Source organism: Chrysoperla carnea, chromosome 1, assembly GCF_905475395.1.
Source record: "Chrysoperla carnea chromosome 1, inChrCarn1.1, whole genome shotgun sequence".
Taxonomy (NCBI): domain Eukaryota; kingdom Metazoa; phylum Arthropoda; class Insecta; order Neuroptera; family Chrysopidae; genus Chrysoperla; species Chrysoperla carnea.
Window position 1 is genome coordinate 33,250,223 of NC_058337.1, and position 23,046 is coordinate 33,273,268.

The 23,046-nt window shown below is 28.4% G+C and overlaps 2 protein-coding genes across 3 annotated transcripts in view; both read right to left on the reverse strand.

Annotated features, from left to right (window-relative positions):
• Positions 1-675: 675 nt before the first annotated feature.
• On the reverse strand, positions 676-9,486 carry LOC123305359 (adiponectin receptor protein). 2 transcript variants are annotated; one of them, XM_044887053.1, is made up of 10 exons: positions 9,363-9,486; positions 6,199-6,347; positions 6,009-6,107; positions 5,832-5,930; positions 5,476-5,647; positions 3,280-3,460; positions 2,972-3,159; positions 2,794-2,907; positions 1,120-1,199; positions 676-850 (listed from the first exon to the last, which is right to left on the reverse strand). In XM_044887053.1, the coding sequence occupies exons 2-10, from the start codon at positions 6,307-6,309 to the stop codon at positions 716-718; spliced, it is 1,179 nt and encodes a 392-aa protein (XP_044742988.1). In that variant the 5' UTR covers positions 6,310-6,347; positions 9,363-9,486; the 3' UTR covers positions 676-715. The 2 variants fall into 2 exon arrangements, with proteins under 2 accessions (XP_044742988.1, XP_044742989.1); XM_044887054.1 differs by lacking the exon at positions 9,363-9,486 and adding an exon at positions 6,512-6,656.
• A 1,835-nt stretch (positions 9,487-11,321) lies between these two features.
• The window catches only part of LOC123305349 (ATP-binding cassette sub-family D member), a 52,738-nt gene continuing 41,013 nt past the window's right edge, over positions 11,322-23,046 (reverse strand). Inside the window, exons 2-9 of the mRNA XM_044887039.1 lie at positions 19,749-20,498; positions 16,883-17,118; positions 15,522-15,884; positions 15,171-15,449; positions 13,247-13,487; positions 12,488-12,715; positions 12,277-12,402; positions 11,322-11,612 (exon numbers count right to left, since the gene is read on the reverse strand). Of these exons, the coding sequence (XP_044742974.1) occupies positions 11,405-11,612; positions 12,277-12,402; positions 12,488-12,715; positions 13,247-13,487; positions 15,171-15,449; positions 15,522-15,884; positions 16,883-17,118; positions 19,749-20,332 (2,265 nt within the window). The 5' untranslated portion in view covers positions 20,333-20,498 and the 3' untranslated portion in view covers positions 11,322-11,404. The remainder of the gene's footprint in view (positions 11,613-12,276; positions 12,403-12,487; positions 12,716-13,246; positions 13,488-15,170; positions 15,450-15,521; positions 15,885-16,882; positions 17,119-19,748; positions 20,499-23,046) is intronic.

Below are 23,046 nucleotides of genomic sequence, written 5' to 3' on the forward strand. Positions count from 1 at the left end.
GCATTGATGCTTTTATGTGCATTCCAAAAAGCATGAAAAAATTTTTAATAACAATTCTTATTTTAATAATTTCATATCAAAAATTGAAACATTTAAATTTGTTAAAACAAAAATTTTTTCAAAACTGTTTGATTTTAATTCTTGGATAAACCCTTAGCGCATAGCAAAAAAATTTTAACACCCAATATTTCCCTTAGTGTGATTTTACATTTAATGGGAACAATCGTGCGTTCCAACATGAATTATTTTTATTCATTTAAATCATATTAATTTCGACTCCGATCAGAGTTTAACCAAATTTTCTTTTATACATTTCTTTTACAAATCGATTTAATTCGTCTATTAATTTGAAGAGTCGGTTTTTAAGGAAATATAGTCGGTTAACAAATTTATTTAGCGTTACATATACTCACGTTCATTTTATCCAAAAAAAGAGGTTTATATAAGCCAAGAGACTTGTAACCCAATCTATAAATTGTTACAAAAAATAAAACGTAAAATTAGAAGCCTTGTTTTTTTTAATATCTCATTTTTAAGTATAACATGTAATGCCTACAACAAAAAAGACTAAGAGGCTGTTTTTTTAGCTTCATAAAAATTAAAAAAATAGTAAATACAAGATCACCCAGTGATACTAAGTAAAATTGGATAGACAAGCAAAAAAATTTCTATATAAAATTTTCAAAATTGAACTATTTTATTGTAGTTATGAAGGTTAAAACGAAATACTTGGGGATGTTGCAGTACACTCGCCAACAGTTACTCGATACATTGCCATTTCCGTAATACCATGATAATGTACAAAAGCTGCTGCTATTACCAAAATATGGAATATTTGATGACTTTGAAACTATATAGAAAAAAATTAATATATAAATTGTCAAGTTTCAGAATTACTTTTAGACTTTAAATAAGGCCACTAACGTTTTATTTACTAAAATCTTACTAACAAAATGAATAATTCAAAATTTTTAAGGTTGTACGATATCTTTTAAATTACAAATTTTATGAATATATTTCATTATTTACATTTTTTGAGTGATGCAAAAAAAAATCAGAGAACCTTATTCCTCAAAACTTTTAAAAATGAAATTTTCCTAAAAGCAAATAAATTCTTACCCATATATCACATTTTCCAGGGAAAAAACGTTCTGGAACTCGCAACGCATAGAACAAAGCACCCAAAATGTATAAACAACCTAAAAAAATTTAATATTATTTTCTAGAAATCAGTTTTGAAACTAAAGGATAATACTGAATGGAAAAATCACACACATACATCCTGTGAATTTTCCCATATATCGGGCGATAAGAAAAAGATATTTTATTATTAATATATAAAAAAAATTGTCCTCCTTTAAGAGAGTGGATTCCTATATAATCTAAAGTTTGTCACCTGGTTAAAAGATTGATTTTATATAAGAATTAAATTTTTATAAAATGTATCTTTAAAATATAGAATGTTTAATAAATGTAGCGACAAACTTTTAGGGGTGGTAAAAAAATAGATTTATTTTTTATTTAATAGATTTAATAGTCATTCATAAATTACGTCACCCGATTTTCATGATTTTTAGACATCCCTCAACCCTTGAAGTCGCAGTGACCTATATCCTATAATAGTAATTTTTTTTTAAATTGAATAATTTTTATTTTTTATTATGAACCAATAGGCTACCGCAAAATGTCCAGCGTATCTGTTATATTGATGAAAACCCCCCACTGTGGTCATACGGAACGTGAATACCCTCATTCCTGATAGTTTTCATCAATATAACAGATATTATCGAAATTGAAATTAATAATATATTTTAATTATCTACACATTAATGAACAAAAAAATATTATATTTGATAGCACGCATTGAATAAGAAAAAAGGTCCAAAATTTAATTTTAGATTGCACGAAAATATTAAACACCTTGAGGCGTCACAGTTTTTTACCCCCCTTTCGACCATACCACATATTTTGACAATTCTCAAATCAACCTCCTGCCCATGGACACTGTATAAGGACACTCAACTCCATGTAACCAAATATCTTCCAAAAGAAAGATGACAGTTGTGTTCCGTTTGCACCGTGATAGAGGAAGGAAAGTAAGGCGCGAGTTTATTTTAAAAATATGACGCGTTTATGTAGTATTTCGTTCGCATTTGTTCTTATTTATTTCGTGCAATTCCCTTCGGTGCAAAAGTAACACCAGCGACGCTATAATTTCAGCTATTTCGTTGGCAAATTTTCTGATTTCTCTCATTTGAGTTGAGTATTCTTGTATAGTGTCCATGCTCTCGCCCTTTAATGAATGCTGTAATTTATGGATAACTCAATATGTAATATAACATTTTGAATATTTGTAAGTTATAATTTCATTATAATGCAATTGAAATAATAAAGATTAATAAAAACATTTCTTTTACGAATTTTAACACTCTATTACTCCCAACAAAATCGTTTTTGCACCTGTGTTTAAAGACCTAAAATATTTGTTTTGAAAACTCCAAATATACGACAAACTATAACTCTAATTTAATTTCCAAAACTTAAATTTTAGTAGTTTTTTGCTAATTTTTATAATTTATCACGATTTTAAAACCCATATTTATTGTTTTTCTAGTTTCAGCCAAACGAAAATATGAAAAGATATATCATGAGTAGCCACTTTAAATTGACAGAAACGAGAAAAGCGTAAAAAATTGCCACCAACTAACGGTCTAAAAGTGCTGAATATTAATAATTCAATAAAATTTCCAACTCCTTATTTTCTAGTAATAAAAAAACAATAATATTACATACCCATTAAAATTAACCACCCTAAACTTGCTTGACTAATTGCATTCAACCACCCTTCAACAATTCCATAATGAATAGCTGGTATTACCCCGCTTAAGCCAAAGAACATAAAAACACCTGAAAATCAAAACAAAAAATATTAGTGATTTGTGCTTTAAATGTCACACTCACAAAGTCTTACCTGCTCGTAAAGGTCTAAATGCGGGCTCTGAAAAACGATCCCATAATGATACAACAATACTACTTATCCCTAACACAATAACAACTGATAAATAGATAATTTTTGGTTGGTAGTCGCAATAGAAACCGTAGTATAACCATGGAACAAATGAGCCCATAATAAGCAAAGCTATTCCACAGTAATCTAACCTAAAATTAAAACAATTGATTAAAAACTATAAATAAGCATAATAAATGAGTTCGATTAAAAAAATATCGAGCCAAATTACGTAACATCGGAATATTACATAAAAGGATTAAATGACTTACTTTGAAAACAATTTTCCAACAAATTCAGAATGGCAACTTAATGTATGAAACGCGAAAGAAAATCCTAAACAAACAATTGCCCCAATGAAGAACGAACTAAATATAAGTTTCTCTTGTAATTGAATTTCTCCGGATGGTCGAGTTAAGAAATATGTAGCGACTCCAATGAATGCTACGCATCCTAAAAATTGTAAATATTTTTACTAAAGGTTTTAACAAAATTTTGTTTGTACTTCTAATTATTAACAAATGCTAAAGAAAAATTCAACAAAAATGTTTCAAATTTGTGGTCCAAACAGGTATTATGGTTTCTGAAATAATTCTTATATAGTTTAGCTTTAATGTTCAATATACAATTTACTTCATTTAAAGGCAGTCCTTGGCTCATACTTTCTAGATGTCGAACACAATTGTGTTCGCTAGAATCAAAATTAATTTAGTTTAAGTATGCACACTAAATTTAAAGCGAGGTCGTTGAAGCATGTCATGGTTAATGAGAGGAATAATAAAGTTTAATTCCTAGTAGAAAAACAAGGGCCGGAAACATAGAACAGAACGTTTCGTAATATATATGCTAATTTCGGAAGCGCATCTTCAAAAGATGTTGATACCTTTATTTTTCCAGAAGTAGATTTTATCAAAAATGTCTTTAATTATATCGATAGCCATAGGCCATGTCGCTTAATCACCAGCTAATTCTGTCTTAATCACCGTTGTCTTAATACGGTTGTTTATTTAGAAAGGAATGAGAAAGGAAAAAGTTATCAACTCTAAGCCCAGCAAATAATTTTGTAAAAAGAAAAACAAAGATTTTTAGCTACGTTTTGAAGGAATTTAGTCTATGTTTAATAATTGTGTCCGAACGTTATTAGATATTTCCTTTTCTACGAAATATCTCAAAAACAAAGCCTATTTAATTGAAAGAAAAATAAAGAAACAAAAATTTTCGAGTTTTTAATGTTGATAAATAAAAATAGAAAACAATCGATACTTTGTTGATAGAAAGTTTTGTCTAGCATCGGTTATAAAATAAAGATCAAATAATTTATTGAGCAAAGATAAATATAATATAATAAGAATAAGAATAAGTAAGAATGTATAATATAACCAGCCGTTGCCCGTTTACTTCAATGAACAGTTCTCCTCCCCCTTCATCAAAATGGGATTTCAACCTGAATTTCGTTTTTAGAATCAGAACTAACTTCTCTTGAAATATGGTGGTACAAATACTTAGGTTGGGAAGATACAGATAATGGGGCTTGAAAGTTAAGAAAGCCTTTGGTCAACACTCGCAATATAGTATTTACTCCACTAAAGATATATGATACCAGTAAAGATAAATACATTTCCAGTGTGCACATCTGAAGAAACGTCAAGGGAGGCGGGGTATATTAAAGAGACACAACGTCTGATTTTGTCCACTATTTAACCTCCACCGTGCACTAAGCATCCAGTAACCCCAATAAAATAATAATATGACAACCCATTGTAGAAAGCTCACTAACTAGCCAAGAATTTGACTCCGACAGCCAGTAGAAAGTATACGATTGTAAAGCAGAAATGATATAAGTTGAAGTTACAATAGAAAGGATACAAGTTATGAGTAGAAAAAAAAACTGGGCTAACTAAATACTTGGTTTATTAAAAGTTATTTTGTTTTAAATTAACACTGCTTTTATTAAAAATCTTATTTTTTAAATTATTGAGACATCAAGCACAGATTTTTTTAATAATTACACTGCACTATTTTAGGTGCGTGTTCTCTAGCACAAAATAAACAAATATGTTCATATATAGTTTTGTTTAGGAATCTGCGAAATGATCGCCACGATCTTTCGATTTATCATCGTCAGGTTATTGTGCAGGCTGGATGCAGTGACTCTGGATGTTATACAAATCAATTTCTTTAAGACCCTGGGCCTCGGTAATAAATTAATTCAAAATTCCCTATATATAAAAAAAAATCGATAGATTCGAAACTTGTGGAGAACGCCCGATATATAATATTAAAACAATCTCCTGAAATCCCGCGTAACAAAAAACATCAAAAACTGCTTAAATGTTGTTTTTTATAACCATACTTAGCCACATGACCTTCATGCCTATTTATCCTATCTTTCATAACAATAGTATGCCACGTTACTTTTAATATATAAATAAATAGATAAAAATATTTAAGTAATAAATAATATTTACCTAATAAATGTGTCCAAATATTTCCAGTTTCTGTATGAAGACGAAATATTGATTTAAAACAAGCAGAAAAACTTGGTAATGGAGGTCTATGTCCCATATGTAGATAATCGTTATCTTGAAGCCATCTTGGTAAATTTCTAAAATGGCAAACTTTCCAGCTTGCTTCCCACACCTTTCAAAATAAATTATACTTAATAATATAAAATAAAAAATTGAATATTTTTACTTCACTTATTCAAACACGCATGCAAGAAATAAATAAAAACTTTTACTTCCAATTAATGAGTTCAATAAAACTCATTTTTTTGAACAAAAAACCTAAGTAAAAGTGTTCATTTATGGTTTCAAATACGCACTTTTCGAACAAATTCTTCGGCCTGCTCAGCAGCAGTATGTGCTAATGCCCCTAAATCGATTTCATCACTGAGGACACCAGCTTTTAACACCTCGGCCATCTATAAATTAATAAAAAACAAATCCATTTGTATAACTTATAAAATTACCATCATATCTTTCGATCCTGTTTTGCGTACCTCCGAATCCAACATATTTTCATCTTCTGGAGTCGAGGGTAACGGACAGCCGCCCCCATCCTCCTCTTCACCCAAGTCAGCTACATCATCAAGCAAATCCTATTGATAACAGTAATACGAATCATATAATTTTAACAAATATTGTATTGTGATAAGATAAGTGTTTTATATGAATTATAGAATAACATACTTTAATTTCGGAAGCAATACTTTCATTATCGGAATCCCATACTGGTTGACGTTTACGAACTCCTAAAGCTAAATCATCTATCGAGTCTTCTGCATCGGAGTAGTGAGACATTTTTTTAAATTATTTTTTTGTATATGATCTAAAAAAATCTAAAAAACGGAGTTGAAAAGTAAAACAGAAAATTTTTAAAGAAAATGTGAAACAAATGATAAATAAATATTAAAAAATATAAATACGTAGGCCACCTTTTGAATAAATTTTTAATAGTAGTCTTATCAATTCGATATAATTATTCGTAAAAAATATTAATTACCTTTACTCAAACTATACAAAATTATTAAAAACTGTTAAAATGAAGAATTAATAAAATCTATATAACATATAATAAAAATTTATTTTAATTCTGACATTTACACTCTGTACAGCTGTTTTGCTGTTATCTCCTCCACAAAAGATTAATCGTAGATTAACAACGTAGGTAGTTATTCACTACTGTCATCAAAAGGGTGCGTTCAAAGTGAAATTGGGATATTCATTGTTATAAGTATGTATTATATGACTGTGGTTATAATAGTTATAAAAGACAACACCATTGGGACCTGTGTATCGTAATTCAAATGTAGTTGATGTACACGGTTGCAAGCTCAAAACTCAAATGTGAGAATAGACTTAGTCGACCACCTGTGAGATTTTGGACTAATGTGTAATCTCAAAAATGACTTATAGTCCGGGTAATCCGTTGTAAAAAATTTTCTTACTCGGTTTCCTTACATACTTTTATGCAAAATGGTGCCCTAAAAAAAAACTTGCATGTCACCATTTAAAAAAGGTGGAATACAAATTTTTTAACAAATTGCAAAAATTGTATGCCTCGAAACAATTTAGAACAAAAAAGGCATATTGCAAATTTCCATCATTTTGCTCAATCAAACCAATTTATGTATCATTATTTTATGGAACTTTGGCAACATTAAAATTTTTGGTGTTTCATATTGTTTTTCACAGTTGAAAATGGCTATTTTTAAATTATTTCGAACTTTAAATAGTTAAAATTTGCTAGAGATCTTTTTTGTTCTAAATTGTCCAGATAATTTAAAAAAATTTCCGAAGTCAAGTAAACTATTTTGAACCCTCGAACTAAAAAAAAGAGAAACGCTTAGAAAACGCTTTAGGAAAAAAGGTAATTTAATGGAAAGTGTTCTTAGATATGTTTCAAGTGCGAATTCAAGATTCCATACTAGAAATTTCGGGGGTTTTTATATAAATTTTGTAAATTTTACTTGTTGCAATTTGGATGCGAAGATACGACCCGGACTATAATGATGTAGTATTCCTTTTTTACAGAGCCGGTTTGGTATCACTTTCTAATGCCTTATATTTTATATTATACTGCAGATATAATTTTAAATAAAAGATAGCATAATTATATGTTATTGATTATTAAATGGATTTTATGTAGTAAAATTTTTATACACAAAAAACCGCTATTTGAAAATAGTGGTCAGATTTAGCAACATTTTTGAAATCAATTCGAGCGGAGACAGAACCCACAATTTCTAGTTTTTCAAACTTGCGTTCTAAACAGCTGATCTTATTCTTTTGCACAACTTAATAGCTCAATTTATTAAAACGCTAATAATCCATTATGTTAGGTCCAATCGTCATATAGTAATGATAATAGAACACATCATTATCACAGAACTTAAAACATCTATGATTTCTAAGATCTAGCCTTCTCGCTTCTTAGAAGCAAATGATTTTGTTTCTTTTTTGAATTAACTTTTTCATTTTATCTTACGATTCGTTTTTTTTTTGTTTTCGACAATGTTTCAAAAAACCACTGTAGTAAGAAAACTACCAATAATTGTCTTTTACCTTTATGAAACACCGCCGTTTAACAAAAATAAAAAAATACTTGGTATATTGTTACTAGAAAAGATTTTTTATAACAAACTTTTAATTTTAAATTGTTAACACTCTTTTATTCGCTTGGTATGTATCTACACGTATGTATGTAACGGAATCCTTGAACGTAATTTTCACCCACTTCAAAACGTCAGATTTCTTACTTTGGATTCGGACACTTATCAAGGAATGATGGCAATGCAATAATTCAATAAGTTTAGCGGAATATACTGATCAGGTTCTTCAGGCTTAACGGTTAAGTGTAAAATCTTTGATGGTGGAAGCGTAAATAACGCTTTTTAAGATATTTTATAATGACTTTACTTTTACCAATATTTACCAATAAAATAGTTCTAATAATTTTAATCTAGCACCCCACGCTTTTTTAAGATAAAATTATTTTTATTTTTTTTTAACTTATAAAAATTATTTTTTACTTTAAAAAAATGCTCGAGTAACAACATACCAAGTATATTTTATCTTTGTCAAACAGTTGTCGTTGATACAGATAAAATATTTTTGGTATTTCTTTACTATAATAATTTTTGAGTTGTCCGAAAAAAATTGAATGGTAATTTAAGATAATTTAAAATGAGAAGGTCTATTTTTTTGTAGCTCTCTGTGCAATGCCTTTAGTCTATAAACCAGCACTACTAATCGGCATACCCAGCTCTTGGTACAAATATGAGACAAATCAGAATATTTTTTCCCTAAAAGGGGTAAGTGAATCCGTTTTTGTATAAAATGTATGGTCAGTTCAGAAGCAGGGTGAGGCAACTACCGACACGTGCCTCCCTTTCGATACTCCCATAGTAATACTCAAGATCAAATTTTAGTTCAAATCCAAGACTTGCACTAGACTGACAATAAAGCAAGTTAAATTAAAACTTTAATGGCGGTAAGATTTGCAATCATTTTTAACAAAAATAATCCTTACGTCATCAATATTTCCATTGAATTAGATTTGACATTAAATTTATTTATTCGAACGAATCCATAAGTTTTAATCCATTAGTTCTATAACTCTTTTCTATGGTTAATTGTTTCCAAGGACTTACAAAACTAATTTTTGTAAACAACAATATAAGCATAAACATTATTGAATAATAATTTAATAGTATGATATTATCTAAGTATGGATAAAATTAATTAATTACTATGTAAATTATTTTTATGAAAAATAATTGTAGATAATTTTATTATTTATATACCTATATCAATAAGGCAATAAAACAATATTTTAAAATAATTTAACTTACCTCACACACACTTAACGAAATAAAGTTAAGGCGAAATTTAATAGACACCGTTTCACTAAACTAGTAATTTAAAATTGAGCAAAGTACATACATAAACATTATTTATCTTTACTTGACCTTTGATTGATTGACAAAAAAAATTATGAATTTAAACTAGGATGTTTTTTATCGTCTATAATTTTTATTTCTATTGATAAAATTTTTTTATCAAAATAATTATTTATCGGCATGCATGTTTTGAGCATCACGTTTTTTAAGAATAAATTATATTTATTTAAGGAAATTTTTTAATTCATAACCGTTTAATAAAATTTTATTTTTTATTATGTTGTGAGTTGTTTATTACATTTTAAGTAGTATGCAATAAACTGTCTTCATTTTAATAATGAAGTACTTGTACCATTCTATGACTTGTACTGAGTCGAAAAATATCAGTTTGGATATATTAAGAATATTAAATTTTGTATTTAACGATATATCGAGAGTTGAACAATGTAAGACCTATTACAGTCTTTCTCGATTCAGATTAAATCGGAAAAAGAAAAAACTTTGGATTTTAATGAACCTCAATCAGGACCGAAAGTAGAGCTGAAAAGGTCCTGAAGCAAAACCAAATTTTGGAACTCCGTCCAAAAATCACTCGTTATAATAATATTGTAGAAACACAAAGTAAAAATAACAGTATTTTGTCGATCAAAAAGTTTTTATTAACATCTTATACTAACTTGTAGAAATGGTCATTATACAAGCAATGGTTAACAAGCGCTTCCAAAACATTTTGTTGCATAAAGACGCAAAAATTTATTTTTCCTAGATTTAACCAGAGCAAATTAATTTATTATTTTATGGAAGTTAATCTTGCGAGTCTTTGATTCTCGATGGACTGTATCGCTAAATTACTGAGTCTATCTTGACCTGTTGAGCTACACTAAAAGTTTTTTGTCAACTTTAATTTAGAGAAATTCTGCTCAGTTTTCGTAGTAGTGACAGAGACAGTTCATCAGAAGTGTTGTGGGCTCTGCCCCAATATATTTTACTATATTTTGTATTCTCCAATATGTTTTCCACTTTGTGGACACACATTTTCATTGGTATTGCTCTTAATTAACGCATACAGGTGCGAGCTCGTACGTCAAAAATATAAATTTCTTTGCTGTATTATTTATATTTCAAGAAAATGGAGAGGAAAATTTTGATAAGTAACATGAAGACGATAAAATTTGTGGCTTCCTCTAACTGCGTTCACGTGGTGTGTGATGAAATTAATTAACGGTTATAAACAAGGCAGACTTTTTTAACTAAGTTTAACTAATTTTTTAACAATGGAAAAGAATCGCCTGAAATTTTATGTTACGATACAGAGAAAGTGATTCAATTTTTCCCGCTACGTAATGGCATATAATGACATATACCCATACAGATAGGCTCATTGTATAGTTAACTGTATTTCCACAAACTGTACAGGGTGCTACAATCAACAAAATAAGGTACAGGATGTATACGGTACAATTTACACAAGGTACAATGTGTACAACTAACAGGGTATACAAGCAAGTACACCACTCACTATGTATGTCTATTTAAGTATTAAGTTCTACTCTGAGCTTATGAGGATGAGGCTCGGTACTTTTTTTATAATTATAAGTTTATAATTATAAGTCTATATCTATTTTGTTTTTACATTTGAGTTGAGGCTTGAGTAAAAGCGCGATCAAGTCTAGATCCTAGGTTTTATTAATCTATACAAAACAATTATTAATAATTGAAAAATCGATTGATTTGTCATGATTTCATACGTTGGGGATTTCTGTATCACATAACAAAATTAATCTAAAGCCACGCTTAAAGGCTTCTACACAAGTCTCAGCTTTATAAGTATATAGAAATATTTCTATTGACTGTAGAATGGTATATCGATTCACGTGGACGCAGTTACAGACACCAACTATAATTTCAATATATTAAATTATTATTTTTATTATTTACTAAAATATATACAAATCACACATCTTTAAAATACCATTATTATGACAAAATTGTATTCAATTATTTTTTGTTGGTATACATCTCGATTCTTCACCTAATTGCTTACAAATTTCTTGTAATCTAGCTTGTTGGTTCGGTAAACCAGATAATTCATTTTCTAATTTTTCTTTTTCTTCTTTCAATGATAATCGTTCATTTGAGTCCAAACTTTTTAATGTCCAGCCACCCTCACCGTCAAATTGTAGTACATGTGTATGGAATTTCCTAAAACGAAATTTTCAAATTAAATATTGCTTAATATTTAATAAGATGCCTCAAAGTTATTAAACTAACAATAGAAAAGCAAATAATCAAGATATTTAAATAATCTTAGTATACTGAAACCTAAACAAATTCCAAAAAAGGCATTAAACAGTTGCTTCTGTTATACAAGAAATTCTCAAAAAAACTGCTTTTCTCGACGTTTTTAAGGCTTGCGCATCTCTGCAACCACTCCAATTTAATGTAGAGGGTTAATTTGTATGTAAGTTTAATTGGTGTCAAGAAAGTGTCAACTTCGCAGATTTCCTTTTTTTTTTTATATCAAAATAGCCTATTTTAATTTTTTTCTTAAAATAGCCTATTTTATAAGTTAAATGGTCGGTGGCGGAAGTATAATTTTGTTTTTGCGTTTTTTTACCCGTCCGCACCTCTAAAGCCCCTCTAAATTGAGTTAGAGGATTACTAATTTGTATGAGAATTGAGTTATTGTTATAGAGGTTCCTTTTGGTTGTGTCAACTAGTTCAACCTTTATGTAAATATTTTTTGTTTTTTAAAATATGGAAAAATGTAAATCCAATTTCCAATAATAAGCATGCAAGGGGAAAATATAACCTTAGTGATGGAGCTTTGAGTCTCACGATTTTTTTAAAAATTACAAATAATTACCACAATGTAGGTCTATGTGTTATTGTTAATAATGTGATGCCTAAATCTTTAGCTGATTGATACATTTCACTTTCAACATCAATTGATACAGCCGATGTGCACTCATCTAAAAGTGCATATTTTGCTCTGTAAATAATAATTGATTAATATTTACAGAATAATTACAATAAATAATGTCTAGACATAATATGTTTATTTTTTTAATAATTACTTATGATAAAATAAACGAGCCATTGCTAGACGCTGTTTCTCCCCACCAGAAAGTGTATCTTTCCAATCTCGTACTTGATCAAAACCATGTCGATCTAAAATATGTTCTAAATACACCATTTTTAATATATTCCTTAAATTATCTTCGGTTACTTGTTTATTAATCATATCAACATATGTATCTGGATAAATAATTTGATCCCGAAGACATCCAATTACCATATAAGGCCTGTTTTGAGATAAATAAATTGATTTAATTTGAAGTTTTTGAAAAATAAAAGCGTATGTTTATTATATGGTTGATTATGAATTAATCTACAAAGAAAACTATATTTTCTATATCTTTGAGGATTATCTATATTCCGGTTAAATCCTTTGGAGTAAATTTTTTTCCTCAATTTTAATGTATTTAACAAATTAATTAATAATTTAAATTTAAAAAAAAACTTTGTTACTATGAAATTAAAATTAACTAGTAAGATACGACAGGGGCTAAAATTCCGACTTCATCAATTTCTTTGGTTTTGTTCGGTGGTAAGCGTATCTAAATGTAAGACTTCCTACCTAATAGGAAAGTTTTTTTCGAAAATATATTAGGTATTTTAATGCCAAGTTTTCTCAAACACGCGAACTATTTTTTTGAAATTCTGTTCAGAATATACAATAAATTTCCGTGAAGTAATAAAAATGCCATAAATATTTTGTTAAAATTAATCTTTGCAAAATATTCATAAACTTTCAATTTGATTATGATACAAACCTTTGGGGTATATAAAACATAGCTGTTTTAGGTATATACAATTCACCACTATAAATAGGCCACAAACCACTTAATATTCTAAATAACGACGATTTGCCACAGCCATTTGGTCCAGTTATTAATAAATGCATACCTGGTACAATGTGTAAACTGATACTGGGGCATACTATATCACAATTTGGAGTTATTATTGGTACATTTACTAATTTTATTTCATTATTTACTGTATAAATAATTTTTCCTAAAATAAGAAATGTAATATTATATTAATTTGATTAGTAAATTTTTCTTAAAAATAATCGATTATACATTTAGAAATAAATATTCTACATAAAAAGAAACAAAAATACCCTGTAAATATGTAATATATATCAAGGTATACTAAGTTTAGTCTACGAACAAAATTTTAGTATGTGTTAATAAAATCACCTAATTAGTCCATTTCCGGTTGTGTGTCCGTCTCTCTGTGAACACGACATCAAGCTGGAATTTTTATAGCGTGGTCAGGACGTAAAAAGTGAGGTTTAGTTCATAAATGAGCAACATAGGTCAATTGGGTCTTAGTTCCGTGGGTCAAGTTAGGTCCGTCAAAAGTAAAAAAAGTTCCTTATAAAAAAATAAACAACTTATGTTTGAAACATTTTTTTGTAAACGTCACTGATTATTCGCGAGGGTGTAAATAAGGACAAAACTTTGGAGTTCATTTTCTCCAAAACTATAAAAGATAAAGAGTTGAAAATTTGCAGATAGCTTCAACTAGTGGCAGGCACTGACATTCAACACTTTCTATACAGAGTATTTCAACAATTAACTCAGTCAATTGTTTGTTTTTACTTGTTTATGTTTGAATTTAGCTAAATAAGATAACTAAACTCTTTAAAATAAAAGAGGAGGACACGAAGTGATTAATTAATAAAATATTATAAATAATCAAACTAATAGAGAAAACGTCTACTACGTTATATCATATTACGTGAATCGACTGAAAAATGTTGGAAGTAGACGAATTGGAGATTATAGTTTTAAATGTGATATCAAATTTACCTGTTTGCTTAGATTTATTACCCGGATAAATTTTTTAGATCATGTTATCAGTTTTGAGGTGAGATAATACATTAATGAATTAATATGATGCGAAAAAAGAATATGCAAATTTATTAATTAGAAAATAATTTTTAAATAACATTTTTTATATATGTTTCTAATTTAATGTCAGTTACGAATATAAAAATAACAAGAGTTTGACGCTTCCCTACGCAATGGCGTTTCTAGACCAATGTAAACACATCACATTCATTTATAAAAAAAAATTTCAATAATAAACTTTCTGTTAAAAAAGTGAAAACAAACGTATGACTGAGGTAATTGTTGAAATATCATGTATAGACAATGATATTCCCATATAATATATAGTATATAACTTGTATCATCACGGGTAAACAGTGATGTTCACGAAAAAATGTTTCAAACAAAAGTTGTTTATTTTTTTATAAGGAATATTATTTATATTTAAACTTTTGCTCTCCAACGGTTTACAAGATGGGTCCTAAGGACCGAAAAACTATACGCTATAACAATTTCTGCTTGATATATTTTTTCGTTTTTAAGTTATCGTGTCCATAGACAGACAGATAAACAGCCGGTAATAGACTAATTAGGTAATATTATGAACTTATACCAAAATTTTGTTCGTAGCATTAATATTTTTAAGGATTACAAACTTGGGACTAAACTTAGGATATCCTTATATATTTCATATATACATGGTTTAAAAATGAACTATGAAATATGTCAGTTTTCTATTGACATAGAATAATAGAAAAAAGGCCCATTTTGGTATAGGTTTTGTTTCTTTTGGAATTCCGATTCCAACATAGGCAATTTATTTTGGCTGAAATGTGTCGGTATAATCTGGAAGTTTTACCTTTAATTACGGGTTGTCCATCTTTAAACTCTAATGTAAAACCATTTTTACAATTACTTTTCATTACATTTTCAACGACTGCTTTTTTATAAATTCCTCTTGATGTATCTTCGAAAACCTCGAACATTGTATGAACTCGCGAAGTATAACCAGCGAGTTCAACAATTTCTTTGTAACTAGACATTAATCGTTCAACAGCATCTGCACCAGATGATAATAAATTCCTGGCTGTTGTGAAATATTGTGTTCTTTCACTGACTCCTCCATCACCTTGTCGATCTACTAAAACAAACACAAAAAACAAATATTATACAATTCCTAAATAGATTTTAAAAGTTATTTCTTTATTACCATCGTGTTTATTTCTAGGTCCAACTTTGGCCAGTAAAATAGGTAACGATACAACAAACATTCCGGTACCAGACCATACATATTTCATTAAAAATTGTTCTAACATAATAAACCATAATTTTTTGCCCAATATTTTATTCATTTGTTCCACTAAGCGTGCGTAAGCATGCCGTAAATGTTGTAATTCAACTTTGTGACCTTTATAAAAGGCAACTTCTTCGGCATTTGCTACTAAACGTGAATGAACATGACGTAAATAACCACGGCGATCGGCTTCTTCAGCTACTAATGCACCAAATTTCGGTGATACAACTCGTAATATGTATCCAGTAACTAACATTACGCATGCTGCTAATACTGGACCTAGAATTAAAAGTTTATTTATTTTCATATTCTAAAAATAGAAAGAAATGAGAAATTTGATTCCCCAAAAAACTTTTGCTCTATCTCTAACGGTTTACAAGATGGGTCCTACAGACCGAAGAACTATACGCTATAACAACTTTTGCTCTATTTAACTCTATAACGTTTAGAGTTACAACATATTAATTTATGTATATGTATGTAAAAAAAAATAATTAATTGAAATTATTTCGGTGAAAGAAAAACAGGTTTTTCCCAAAGCCCGGATAGGAAATGTGTGGAAGATTATTGTATAGTCCGTAAAATGATGTAACGTAGTTAAACCTTCCAAAGTAATAAAAAAAGATTGTGCAGTTACAATCAAACTTGAACTCTCAGGAACTACTGGTTCGAAAACATAGGCTATAATTTACAAAGATACTAGCAGTTACTCGCCCGCTTTGATGATAGATTTCGAAAACTACTGACTGAATTTTAATGAAAATATAAAATAATATAGCCCATACATCAGAATAACACATAGGCTATCATTTATAAAGATAGCAGTTACCGCTGAACGTTTCGGTTTTAAAAGGAAAAATAATTTGGTTTCATAATAAAAAGTAACATATCTTTCCAGTGTTATGCTTAAGAGGATAAGTGAGGTCGTCTAGCGAAACGGGCGGGTTATTACTAGTAATGGGATATAGCTAATCGATCATCGGGGGTTGCAAAGGTATAGTCAAAAAACAATTTACCTTGCGCAAAATTGGAAATTTTTTTAGTTATAGGTTTGAGAAAACTTATAATAACACAATAGGCCAAATGATGCAAAGTGAAAGGAAGCGTTTGCCAGAATAAATTTGTCTTATAGGGGTTTTCCATTTCTAATACTCGATTTATCCTACGTAAAATTATTAACTAAATTTAATAATGAACTCAGTTCAAATATCATATTGAATAACACAGTTAACTATATTTCTTAAAAAAGTTAAGAAATAAAATTTAAAAAAACATACCTGGAATAGCTGCGCCCATACTTTTTGTAGTCCTTGTTAAAGCTAATGCAACAAGTAATAAATCGAAACATGGTTTTGTAATTTGACTATAAAGGCGTGCAACTGAACTAGATAATGTATCAATATCATCAGTTAAACGATGTTCAGGATTTTCAATTCGACCATCTAAGTTACAAACTCGATAATAACTTGAATTTTTGAAGTACAAATCATAACTATGTTCAACTAAACGTGATCTGAAAAATAAGAATAACTACAATTAAAATTATGGCTTATTAAGTAAAGAGGCAATTATAAATACATGATTTGGTGTTATCATGATTAGTTTTGGGTTATTTTATTCATGTTAAATGGAATCATTAAACTTTTTATAATTTCGAATACGGTCATTAAAACGAAACAGTTTTTTATACAGTATATTGGGTAAGCAATTTTTATCACACTGATAAGCTCCAAATGTCTATAATGTTTAGACTATAATCTTCCCAAGCTTCAAAAGCTATAAACATTGTAAAGTATTTTTTAGTGATTTTATTGCAACAGTAATTAACTATCATTAAAAAAAATTGTAGGTATTTAAGGAATATTAAACTATGATTGCGATGACCTATATACTGATTAGATTTAGAAATAATTTATTTATAATAATTATATTAATTATTTTTAAAAAAAGAAAAATTATATAAATTAAATTTCTACCATAAAAATTACTATAGTTCTAATTCAGAGGGTTTTTAGGTGACGACTGTATACACTCACTAATTAATAAACACGGTGTATATAAATAACAAAGATTATTGTGTGAGCTTCACATGACATCTATATGCTAGATAAATATTGATCGATGCTATAAAGAACTACATAAATATCTCAAAACGAAGAGTTCTAAAAATTTGTTTTAATTTTATGGAGAAAGTATTCTTGGTCCAGGCTATTTAGTTGTTCACAATCCTTTAGAATAAATCTAATCGTATTTTATTAATCTAAATTGCTATCTCTAATCTAATATAGTTTTTACTTTTTAAACTATTTGTTGAAGGTTTTTAAGTAGTCCCGAGACTGATACTAGGATAGCGACTCTAAAAGTATATCCATAATATCTCTAGTTTTTTGTAGCTTTGGTGACTCTACTTGACTTTTTAATTTCACAAAACGAATGCACCAGATACACTGAATACTATTTGCATTCTCCAAATTTGGCAGCTATTATTACCTGTTTGCAAATCTATATATGGTGGCAACTTGAAATGAATTTCAAGTAGTTTTGCCAGCATGGGAATTCACTTTAAAATACGGTCTATTGTTTTAGTGGAAGAAGTTATTACAACTTAAATATGTCAAAGAGGGAGAGGTCAAAATTATCAAATTTTACACGCATCGTTTGAAGCTAGTTAAGTTGTTGCTAACAAAAAATCATATGGATATGTTATTGTAATAACGTCTATCTGTTTTTTGTTATCCACATCTTGAGAATTTTCGAGCCACTTATCACATTTTAAACTCTGATCAAGTAAATCAGATTAATGAGTAAATGTTCAACCGTGTTTTTTACTTTTATCGGAGTAAATCCGATCTATTGGCAAAAATACAGACGAACGGGGCAATCTTTGTAATATTTTAATGAGTAAGGCTATTCGTTCACAAGCGGGTCTCTAGCGTGAATAGAAAATATCCGCTTTCTGTAATATTATCCCATTTTTGAACGCAAAGACTAAAACTTCAGAACCCAACCAACTTCTCTATAGTCGACAAACCCAGTCAACTCGTAATGATAATAACCAGCTTTCAGATAATTTATTCACGCTAGAAACCCACTTATGTACGAATATCCTTATCGTATTTTCATACGTGCCTCTCGTGCCAATTTGTCGATTGTAATAACAATTGTATAGGTAGATTTCAGTTAAATGGGTTTTTTCTATGATTAGCATGTTACAAAGTACGTTGTGGTTTGTGCATAGAAGTAAGGGTAATTATTGTTACGAAGTATTGTGTAAAAACTATGCAAACAATCATTATAACCACAAAAATTTTAAATGAAATTAATTTTAATAATTTTAAATAATAATTTACAATAATTAATGTTGATTAATTAATTAATTACATAATTTAATAAATTAACATAATTCACGTGAAAAATTATATAAATTTGTATTTAAATAAATTTTTGCAATTATGTATATACTAGCTGGGCCTCGCGAGATTACCCGCGATTAAAAGATTTTTTGGGAGTTTTTATCGTTACTGTGTAAATTAATCAAGCCTCCTTGAGAAAAATGCGCTAAAAATCTATTCGACGAACTTTTACCCTTTAAAAAACACGATTTTCTTGTTTTCCATCCCATTGGAACCGTGCATTTTTCCGGGATAAAAATTAGCCTATATCATTTTCTGACCCCTAAACTACCACTTCCTATGCAAAAAATCATGCCGATCCTTTGCTCTATGAAAAATGAAAATAATTCTATCCCACGGGAACCATTTAAAAAGCTTACACGTTGCTGCTTTTATATTCCGCCATTCTAATATTGAAGATTGGCGGCCGACTACTACAAGCGGATGTCTGCGCAATAAGAAAAACGATATAAAATTTGCTGTATCGATGTCCGAATATGGAAAAATGACGTTTATAAATTTTAGGGCAAGGTTTTCTACATAGTTTGGAAACGGCGCCGTAAACGGATATCGAGAAAATAATGAATATTTCTAAAAATGCTTAAAAACGAAGATTTAAAAGTGATTGGTGGGTTTTTTAATACAGGTTGTTACATAATGGACTAAAGACTTAGCAGTGCCAGGCCTTAGGTCCAGACCGACCCTTTAACCTAATATAATCTAACTTAACCTAAACACACAGTGTACTTACCTAAATGCAATAGTTAATTTATTTTCTAAATATCGTATTAATGAATTGACTCCTGTTGCTGGTATCGCTATCGCAAACCATTTTAATAACATTAAAAAGAAATTATTGACATCACGTCGCACCATATATTTAACGATAGCACCCTCCATGGTGGCAACATATATACTTAAAAATGTACGTATTATTAAACATACTGTATGTACACTTAACAAACCAGTTTCATGGCATACTAAGCTTGGTATCATAATTTTAATCAATGTTAAAAATTGTTTAACAAATTTCTCATCTAATCCAGGTAAACGTCGTCGTAATTTTGAAATCTCAATTTCCGTTGCACTATTAAGTACATTCCGTTCATCGTTATCCGATTGTGTCCCACTTTTTGCATAATTATTATTTTCAATTTTTGTTTTTTCATTGTTTTGACAGTATAAATGTTTCTCAATTAATGGATACGTTATTTTGACGCCATATAAAAATAATGTTGTACCAACAATCGTTGTTGTAACGACATTTTTTGGTAAATTTAATTCTTTGTAAATTTCACTTGATTTATCAAGGATTTTTGATACGACTGTTGGCATTGTTTTTGTTTTTTGTGTCTTTTGATTTTATTGTTTTACGTATTTTTGTTGCGTTTTCGTTAATTTTTCATAACAAAATTTTTTTTATCACAGATTTTGGTTCACTTTGTGTATCACGGACATAAATGTTGTTGAGGCACCGCTGGATGTTTTCTTTTTAAAAGTTCTGAAATGAAAAAAAAAATTAAAATCATGAAAATTTTTTTTAAAAATAATAAAATCTTATTTAAATTATTTAATGAATTGTCTGATAAGAAAATATAATTTAATATTTGATATTATTATTTTTTTATTGATATTATTTGTCAAATATTAATAATGATTTAAATATAAATACACTCCTGGAAACAATCAAAGGAACCTTCAAATATATCATAAGTTTTTTAAAAGTTATTCAACCAATTTTTAAGCTATTTAAAAAATATGGTTTTATTTTATAGATTTTTAAGTGAAAGACTAGATGCTATTTAAAGAAAAATCCACTTGCAAAAAGAAAAACAAATACATCCTATTCTATAAATATATAAGAATGGAAGCTAACTACTGTTCGATCAACGCACAGCTTAAACTGCTGGGTCTAGAAGCATGTAATTTTGTTCACACGTTCCTTAGGTAACGGAAGTGAGCACTAAGAAGGGATTTTTGAAAATTCATCCCCTAAAAGGTTAAAAAGGGGATGTGAATTTGTATATGGGAATTCCAGCTTAACAATTATTGGTTCCAGAAGTGTATTTATAAGAAATCTGTGAAGTATTTAATCTTAAATTATGTAATATTTATTTTGTTTGTTTTACGTAGATCTATTTTTTATGTTTTAAAGGGAAGAGTATTTCATTATTTTTTCCCATAAAAAAAATATAAAAATGATATAGAACAATAAACATTTATTTTCGATTACTAAAAATTACAATATTTTCCTAGTGATTGCGCAAGGAAGTAATATTATTCAGAATATTATTATGATGGGTAATCCAAAATTTAAAAAGTTGTTCTTTAAATTGTCTTGAATTAAAGTGTAGTTCCCAGTAAAAATATTCTCCAGCAAAATATATGTCATTGTGAAAAAGCCTAGCGACTTTTGTTTTCGTTTACCCAACCAACTCAAATTGAGAAAATTAAAAAAAATTGTTCAATATTATTCAAGATTGAGATTTATGCGTATAAATATTTCTACGAGTGTCCCATGTTCATCATTTTAAAATTGTATCCTGATTTTTTAATTATTTCTTACAAAATTAGGATGATTTTTTTTGACATACGTTTGAAAAGTAAAAAAGAGTGGGGGTGCTTCATATGTTCGTTCGAGGGTGGAAATTAGGCAAAAATTGTATGTACATTTTCTCCAAAACTATAAAAGATAGGAATTTGATAATTTGTATATAGAGCTTCAACTAATGGTTCTAGAAAATACTTCCGAAAATTTTCAAAAACCAAAACAAACGGCGGCCGAATTAAGACCGCCATAATTGTAAACTCTTCTAATTTATTAAAAATAATGCAACCATTGACTTTCAACACTTTCTATGCAGGATATTTCAATAATTAACTCAGTTAGTTATTGGTTTTCACTTGTTTACATTAAATTTTACACTCTTTTTGAAATAAATCACCAAATATTTCGATAATGTGTCTAGAAATTTAATATATTTAGTATACTACTCGACTTTTCTGCACGTGATTTTTTTGGAGCTAGATATACTTTGTTTGAGACGACACAGAAATATTGCAACTAAACAAATTATTTTGTACTTTTTAATCCATATTTAGAAAAAAAAAACTGTTTCTCAATAATAATTTAAACAAACGTAAAAACTAATATAATTTACTAATTAAATTCAGTTTCATCAAATTTTTAATTCCTATTTCTTATTCTATTAATTATTTTAAAATTTCATTGTTATATCTAATATAATAGATAGATACCATAATGCAACGGCCAGGCATTAAGACGAACAGCAAATATCGAAGCACATTTTCATAAAAAATACACGAAAATACTTAATATTTCAAATAGATATATGATAATTAGTTAGTGGAAAGTGAATTTTAAGAGGTTACATTCCATTTATTTCTTAAATTACAGGTAGACATCATAAAAACTTTTAATAATTAAAATATATTAATAATAAATTCTTTACCATTATAAGAAAATTTCGTTTTATCTTTAATTAAGTAATATTTCTAAAATATTACCTACCTTTCAGCTTTTAGGTTTGTTAATGAAGAGATAATTGCCACTTAGGTATTGTTAATTATAGAAAAAATTAATAATACAAGTTGTGTGGATACTAATTACTATTAATATTTTAGATAATTATATTAAATATTAATACTACCGAAAGAAATTTTACACAAAATTTTAAAAATATTTACTATTGATAAAATATCTAAAAATAAAAACACTTTAATTTTTAAAAGGCTCAATGACAATATTCTTGTCTTTGATAAATTGATTTTACGTTTACAATTAATGATCGCTAACTACTCAAAATACACGGATATCATTTAACAATTGCACGTTTATAAATAGTACAATACGTTAATGCTTCAACTTTTCATGACCGTAATTTTTGAAGAAGTAATTACCTAATGTACGTACATTAATTTTGATAAAATATAATTTTTTTTAGAAATGCATTATAATTATACTAGCCGACCCGTAAGGAATTCCGAATTGCGCACCGAAATCGCACCAAAAAAGAGAAGCGGTACAT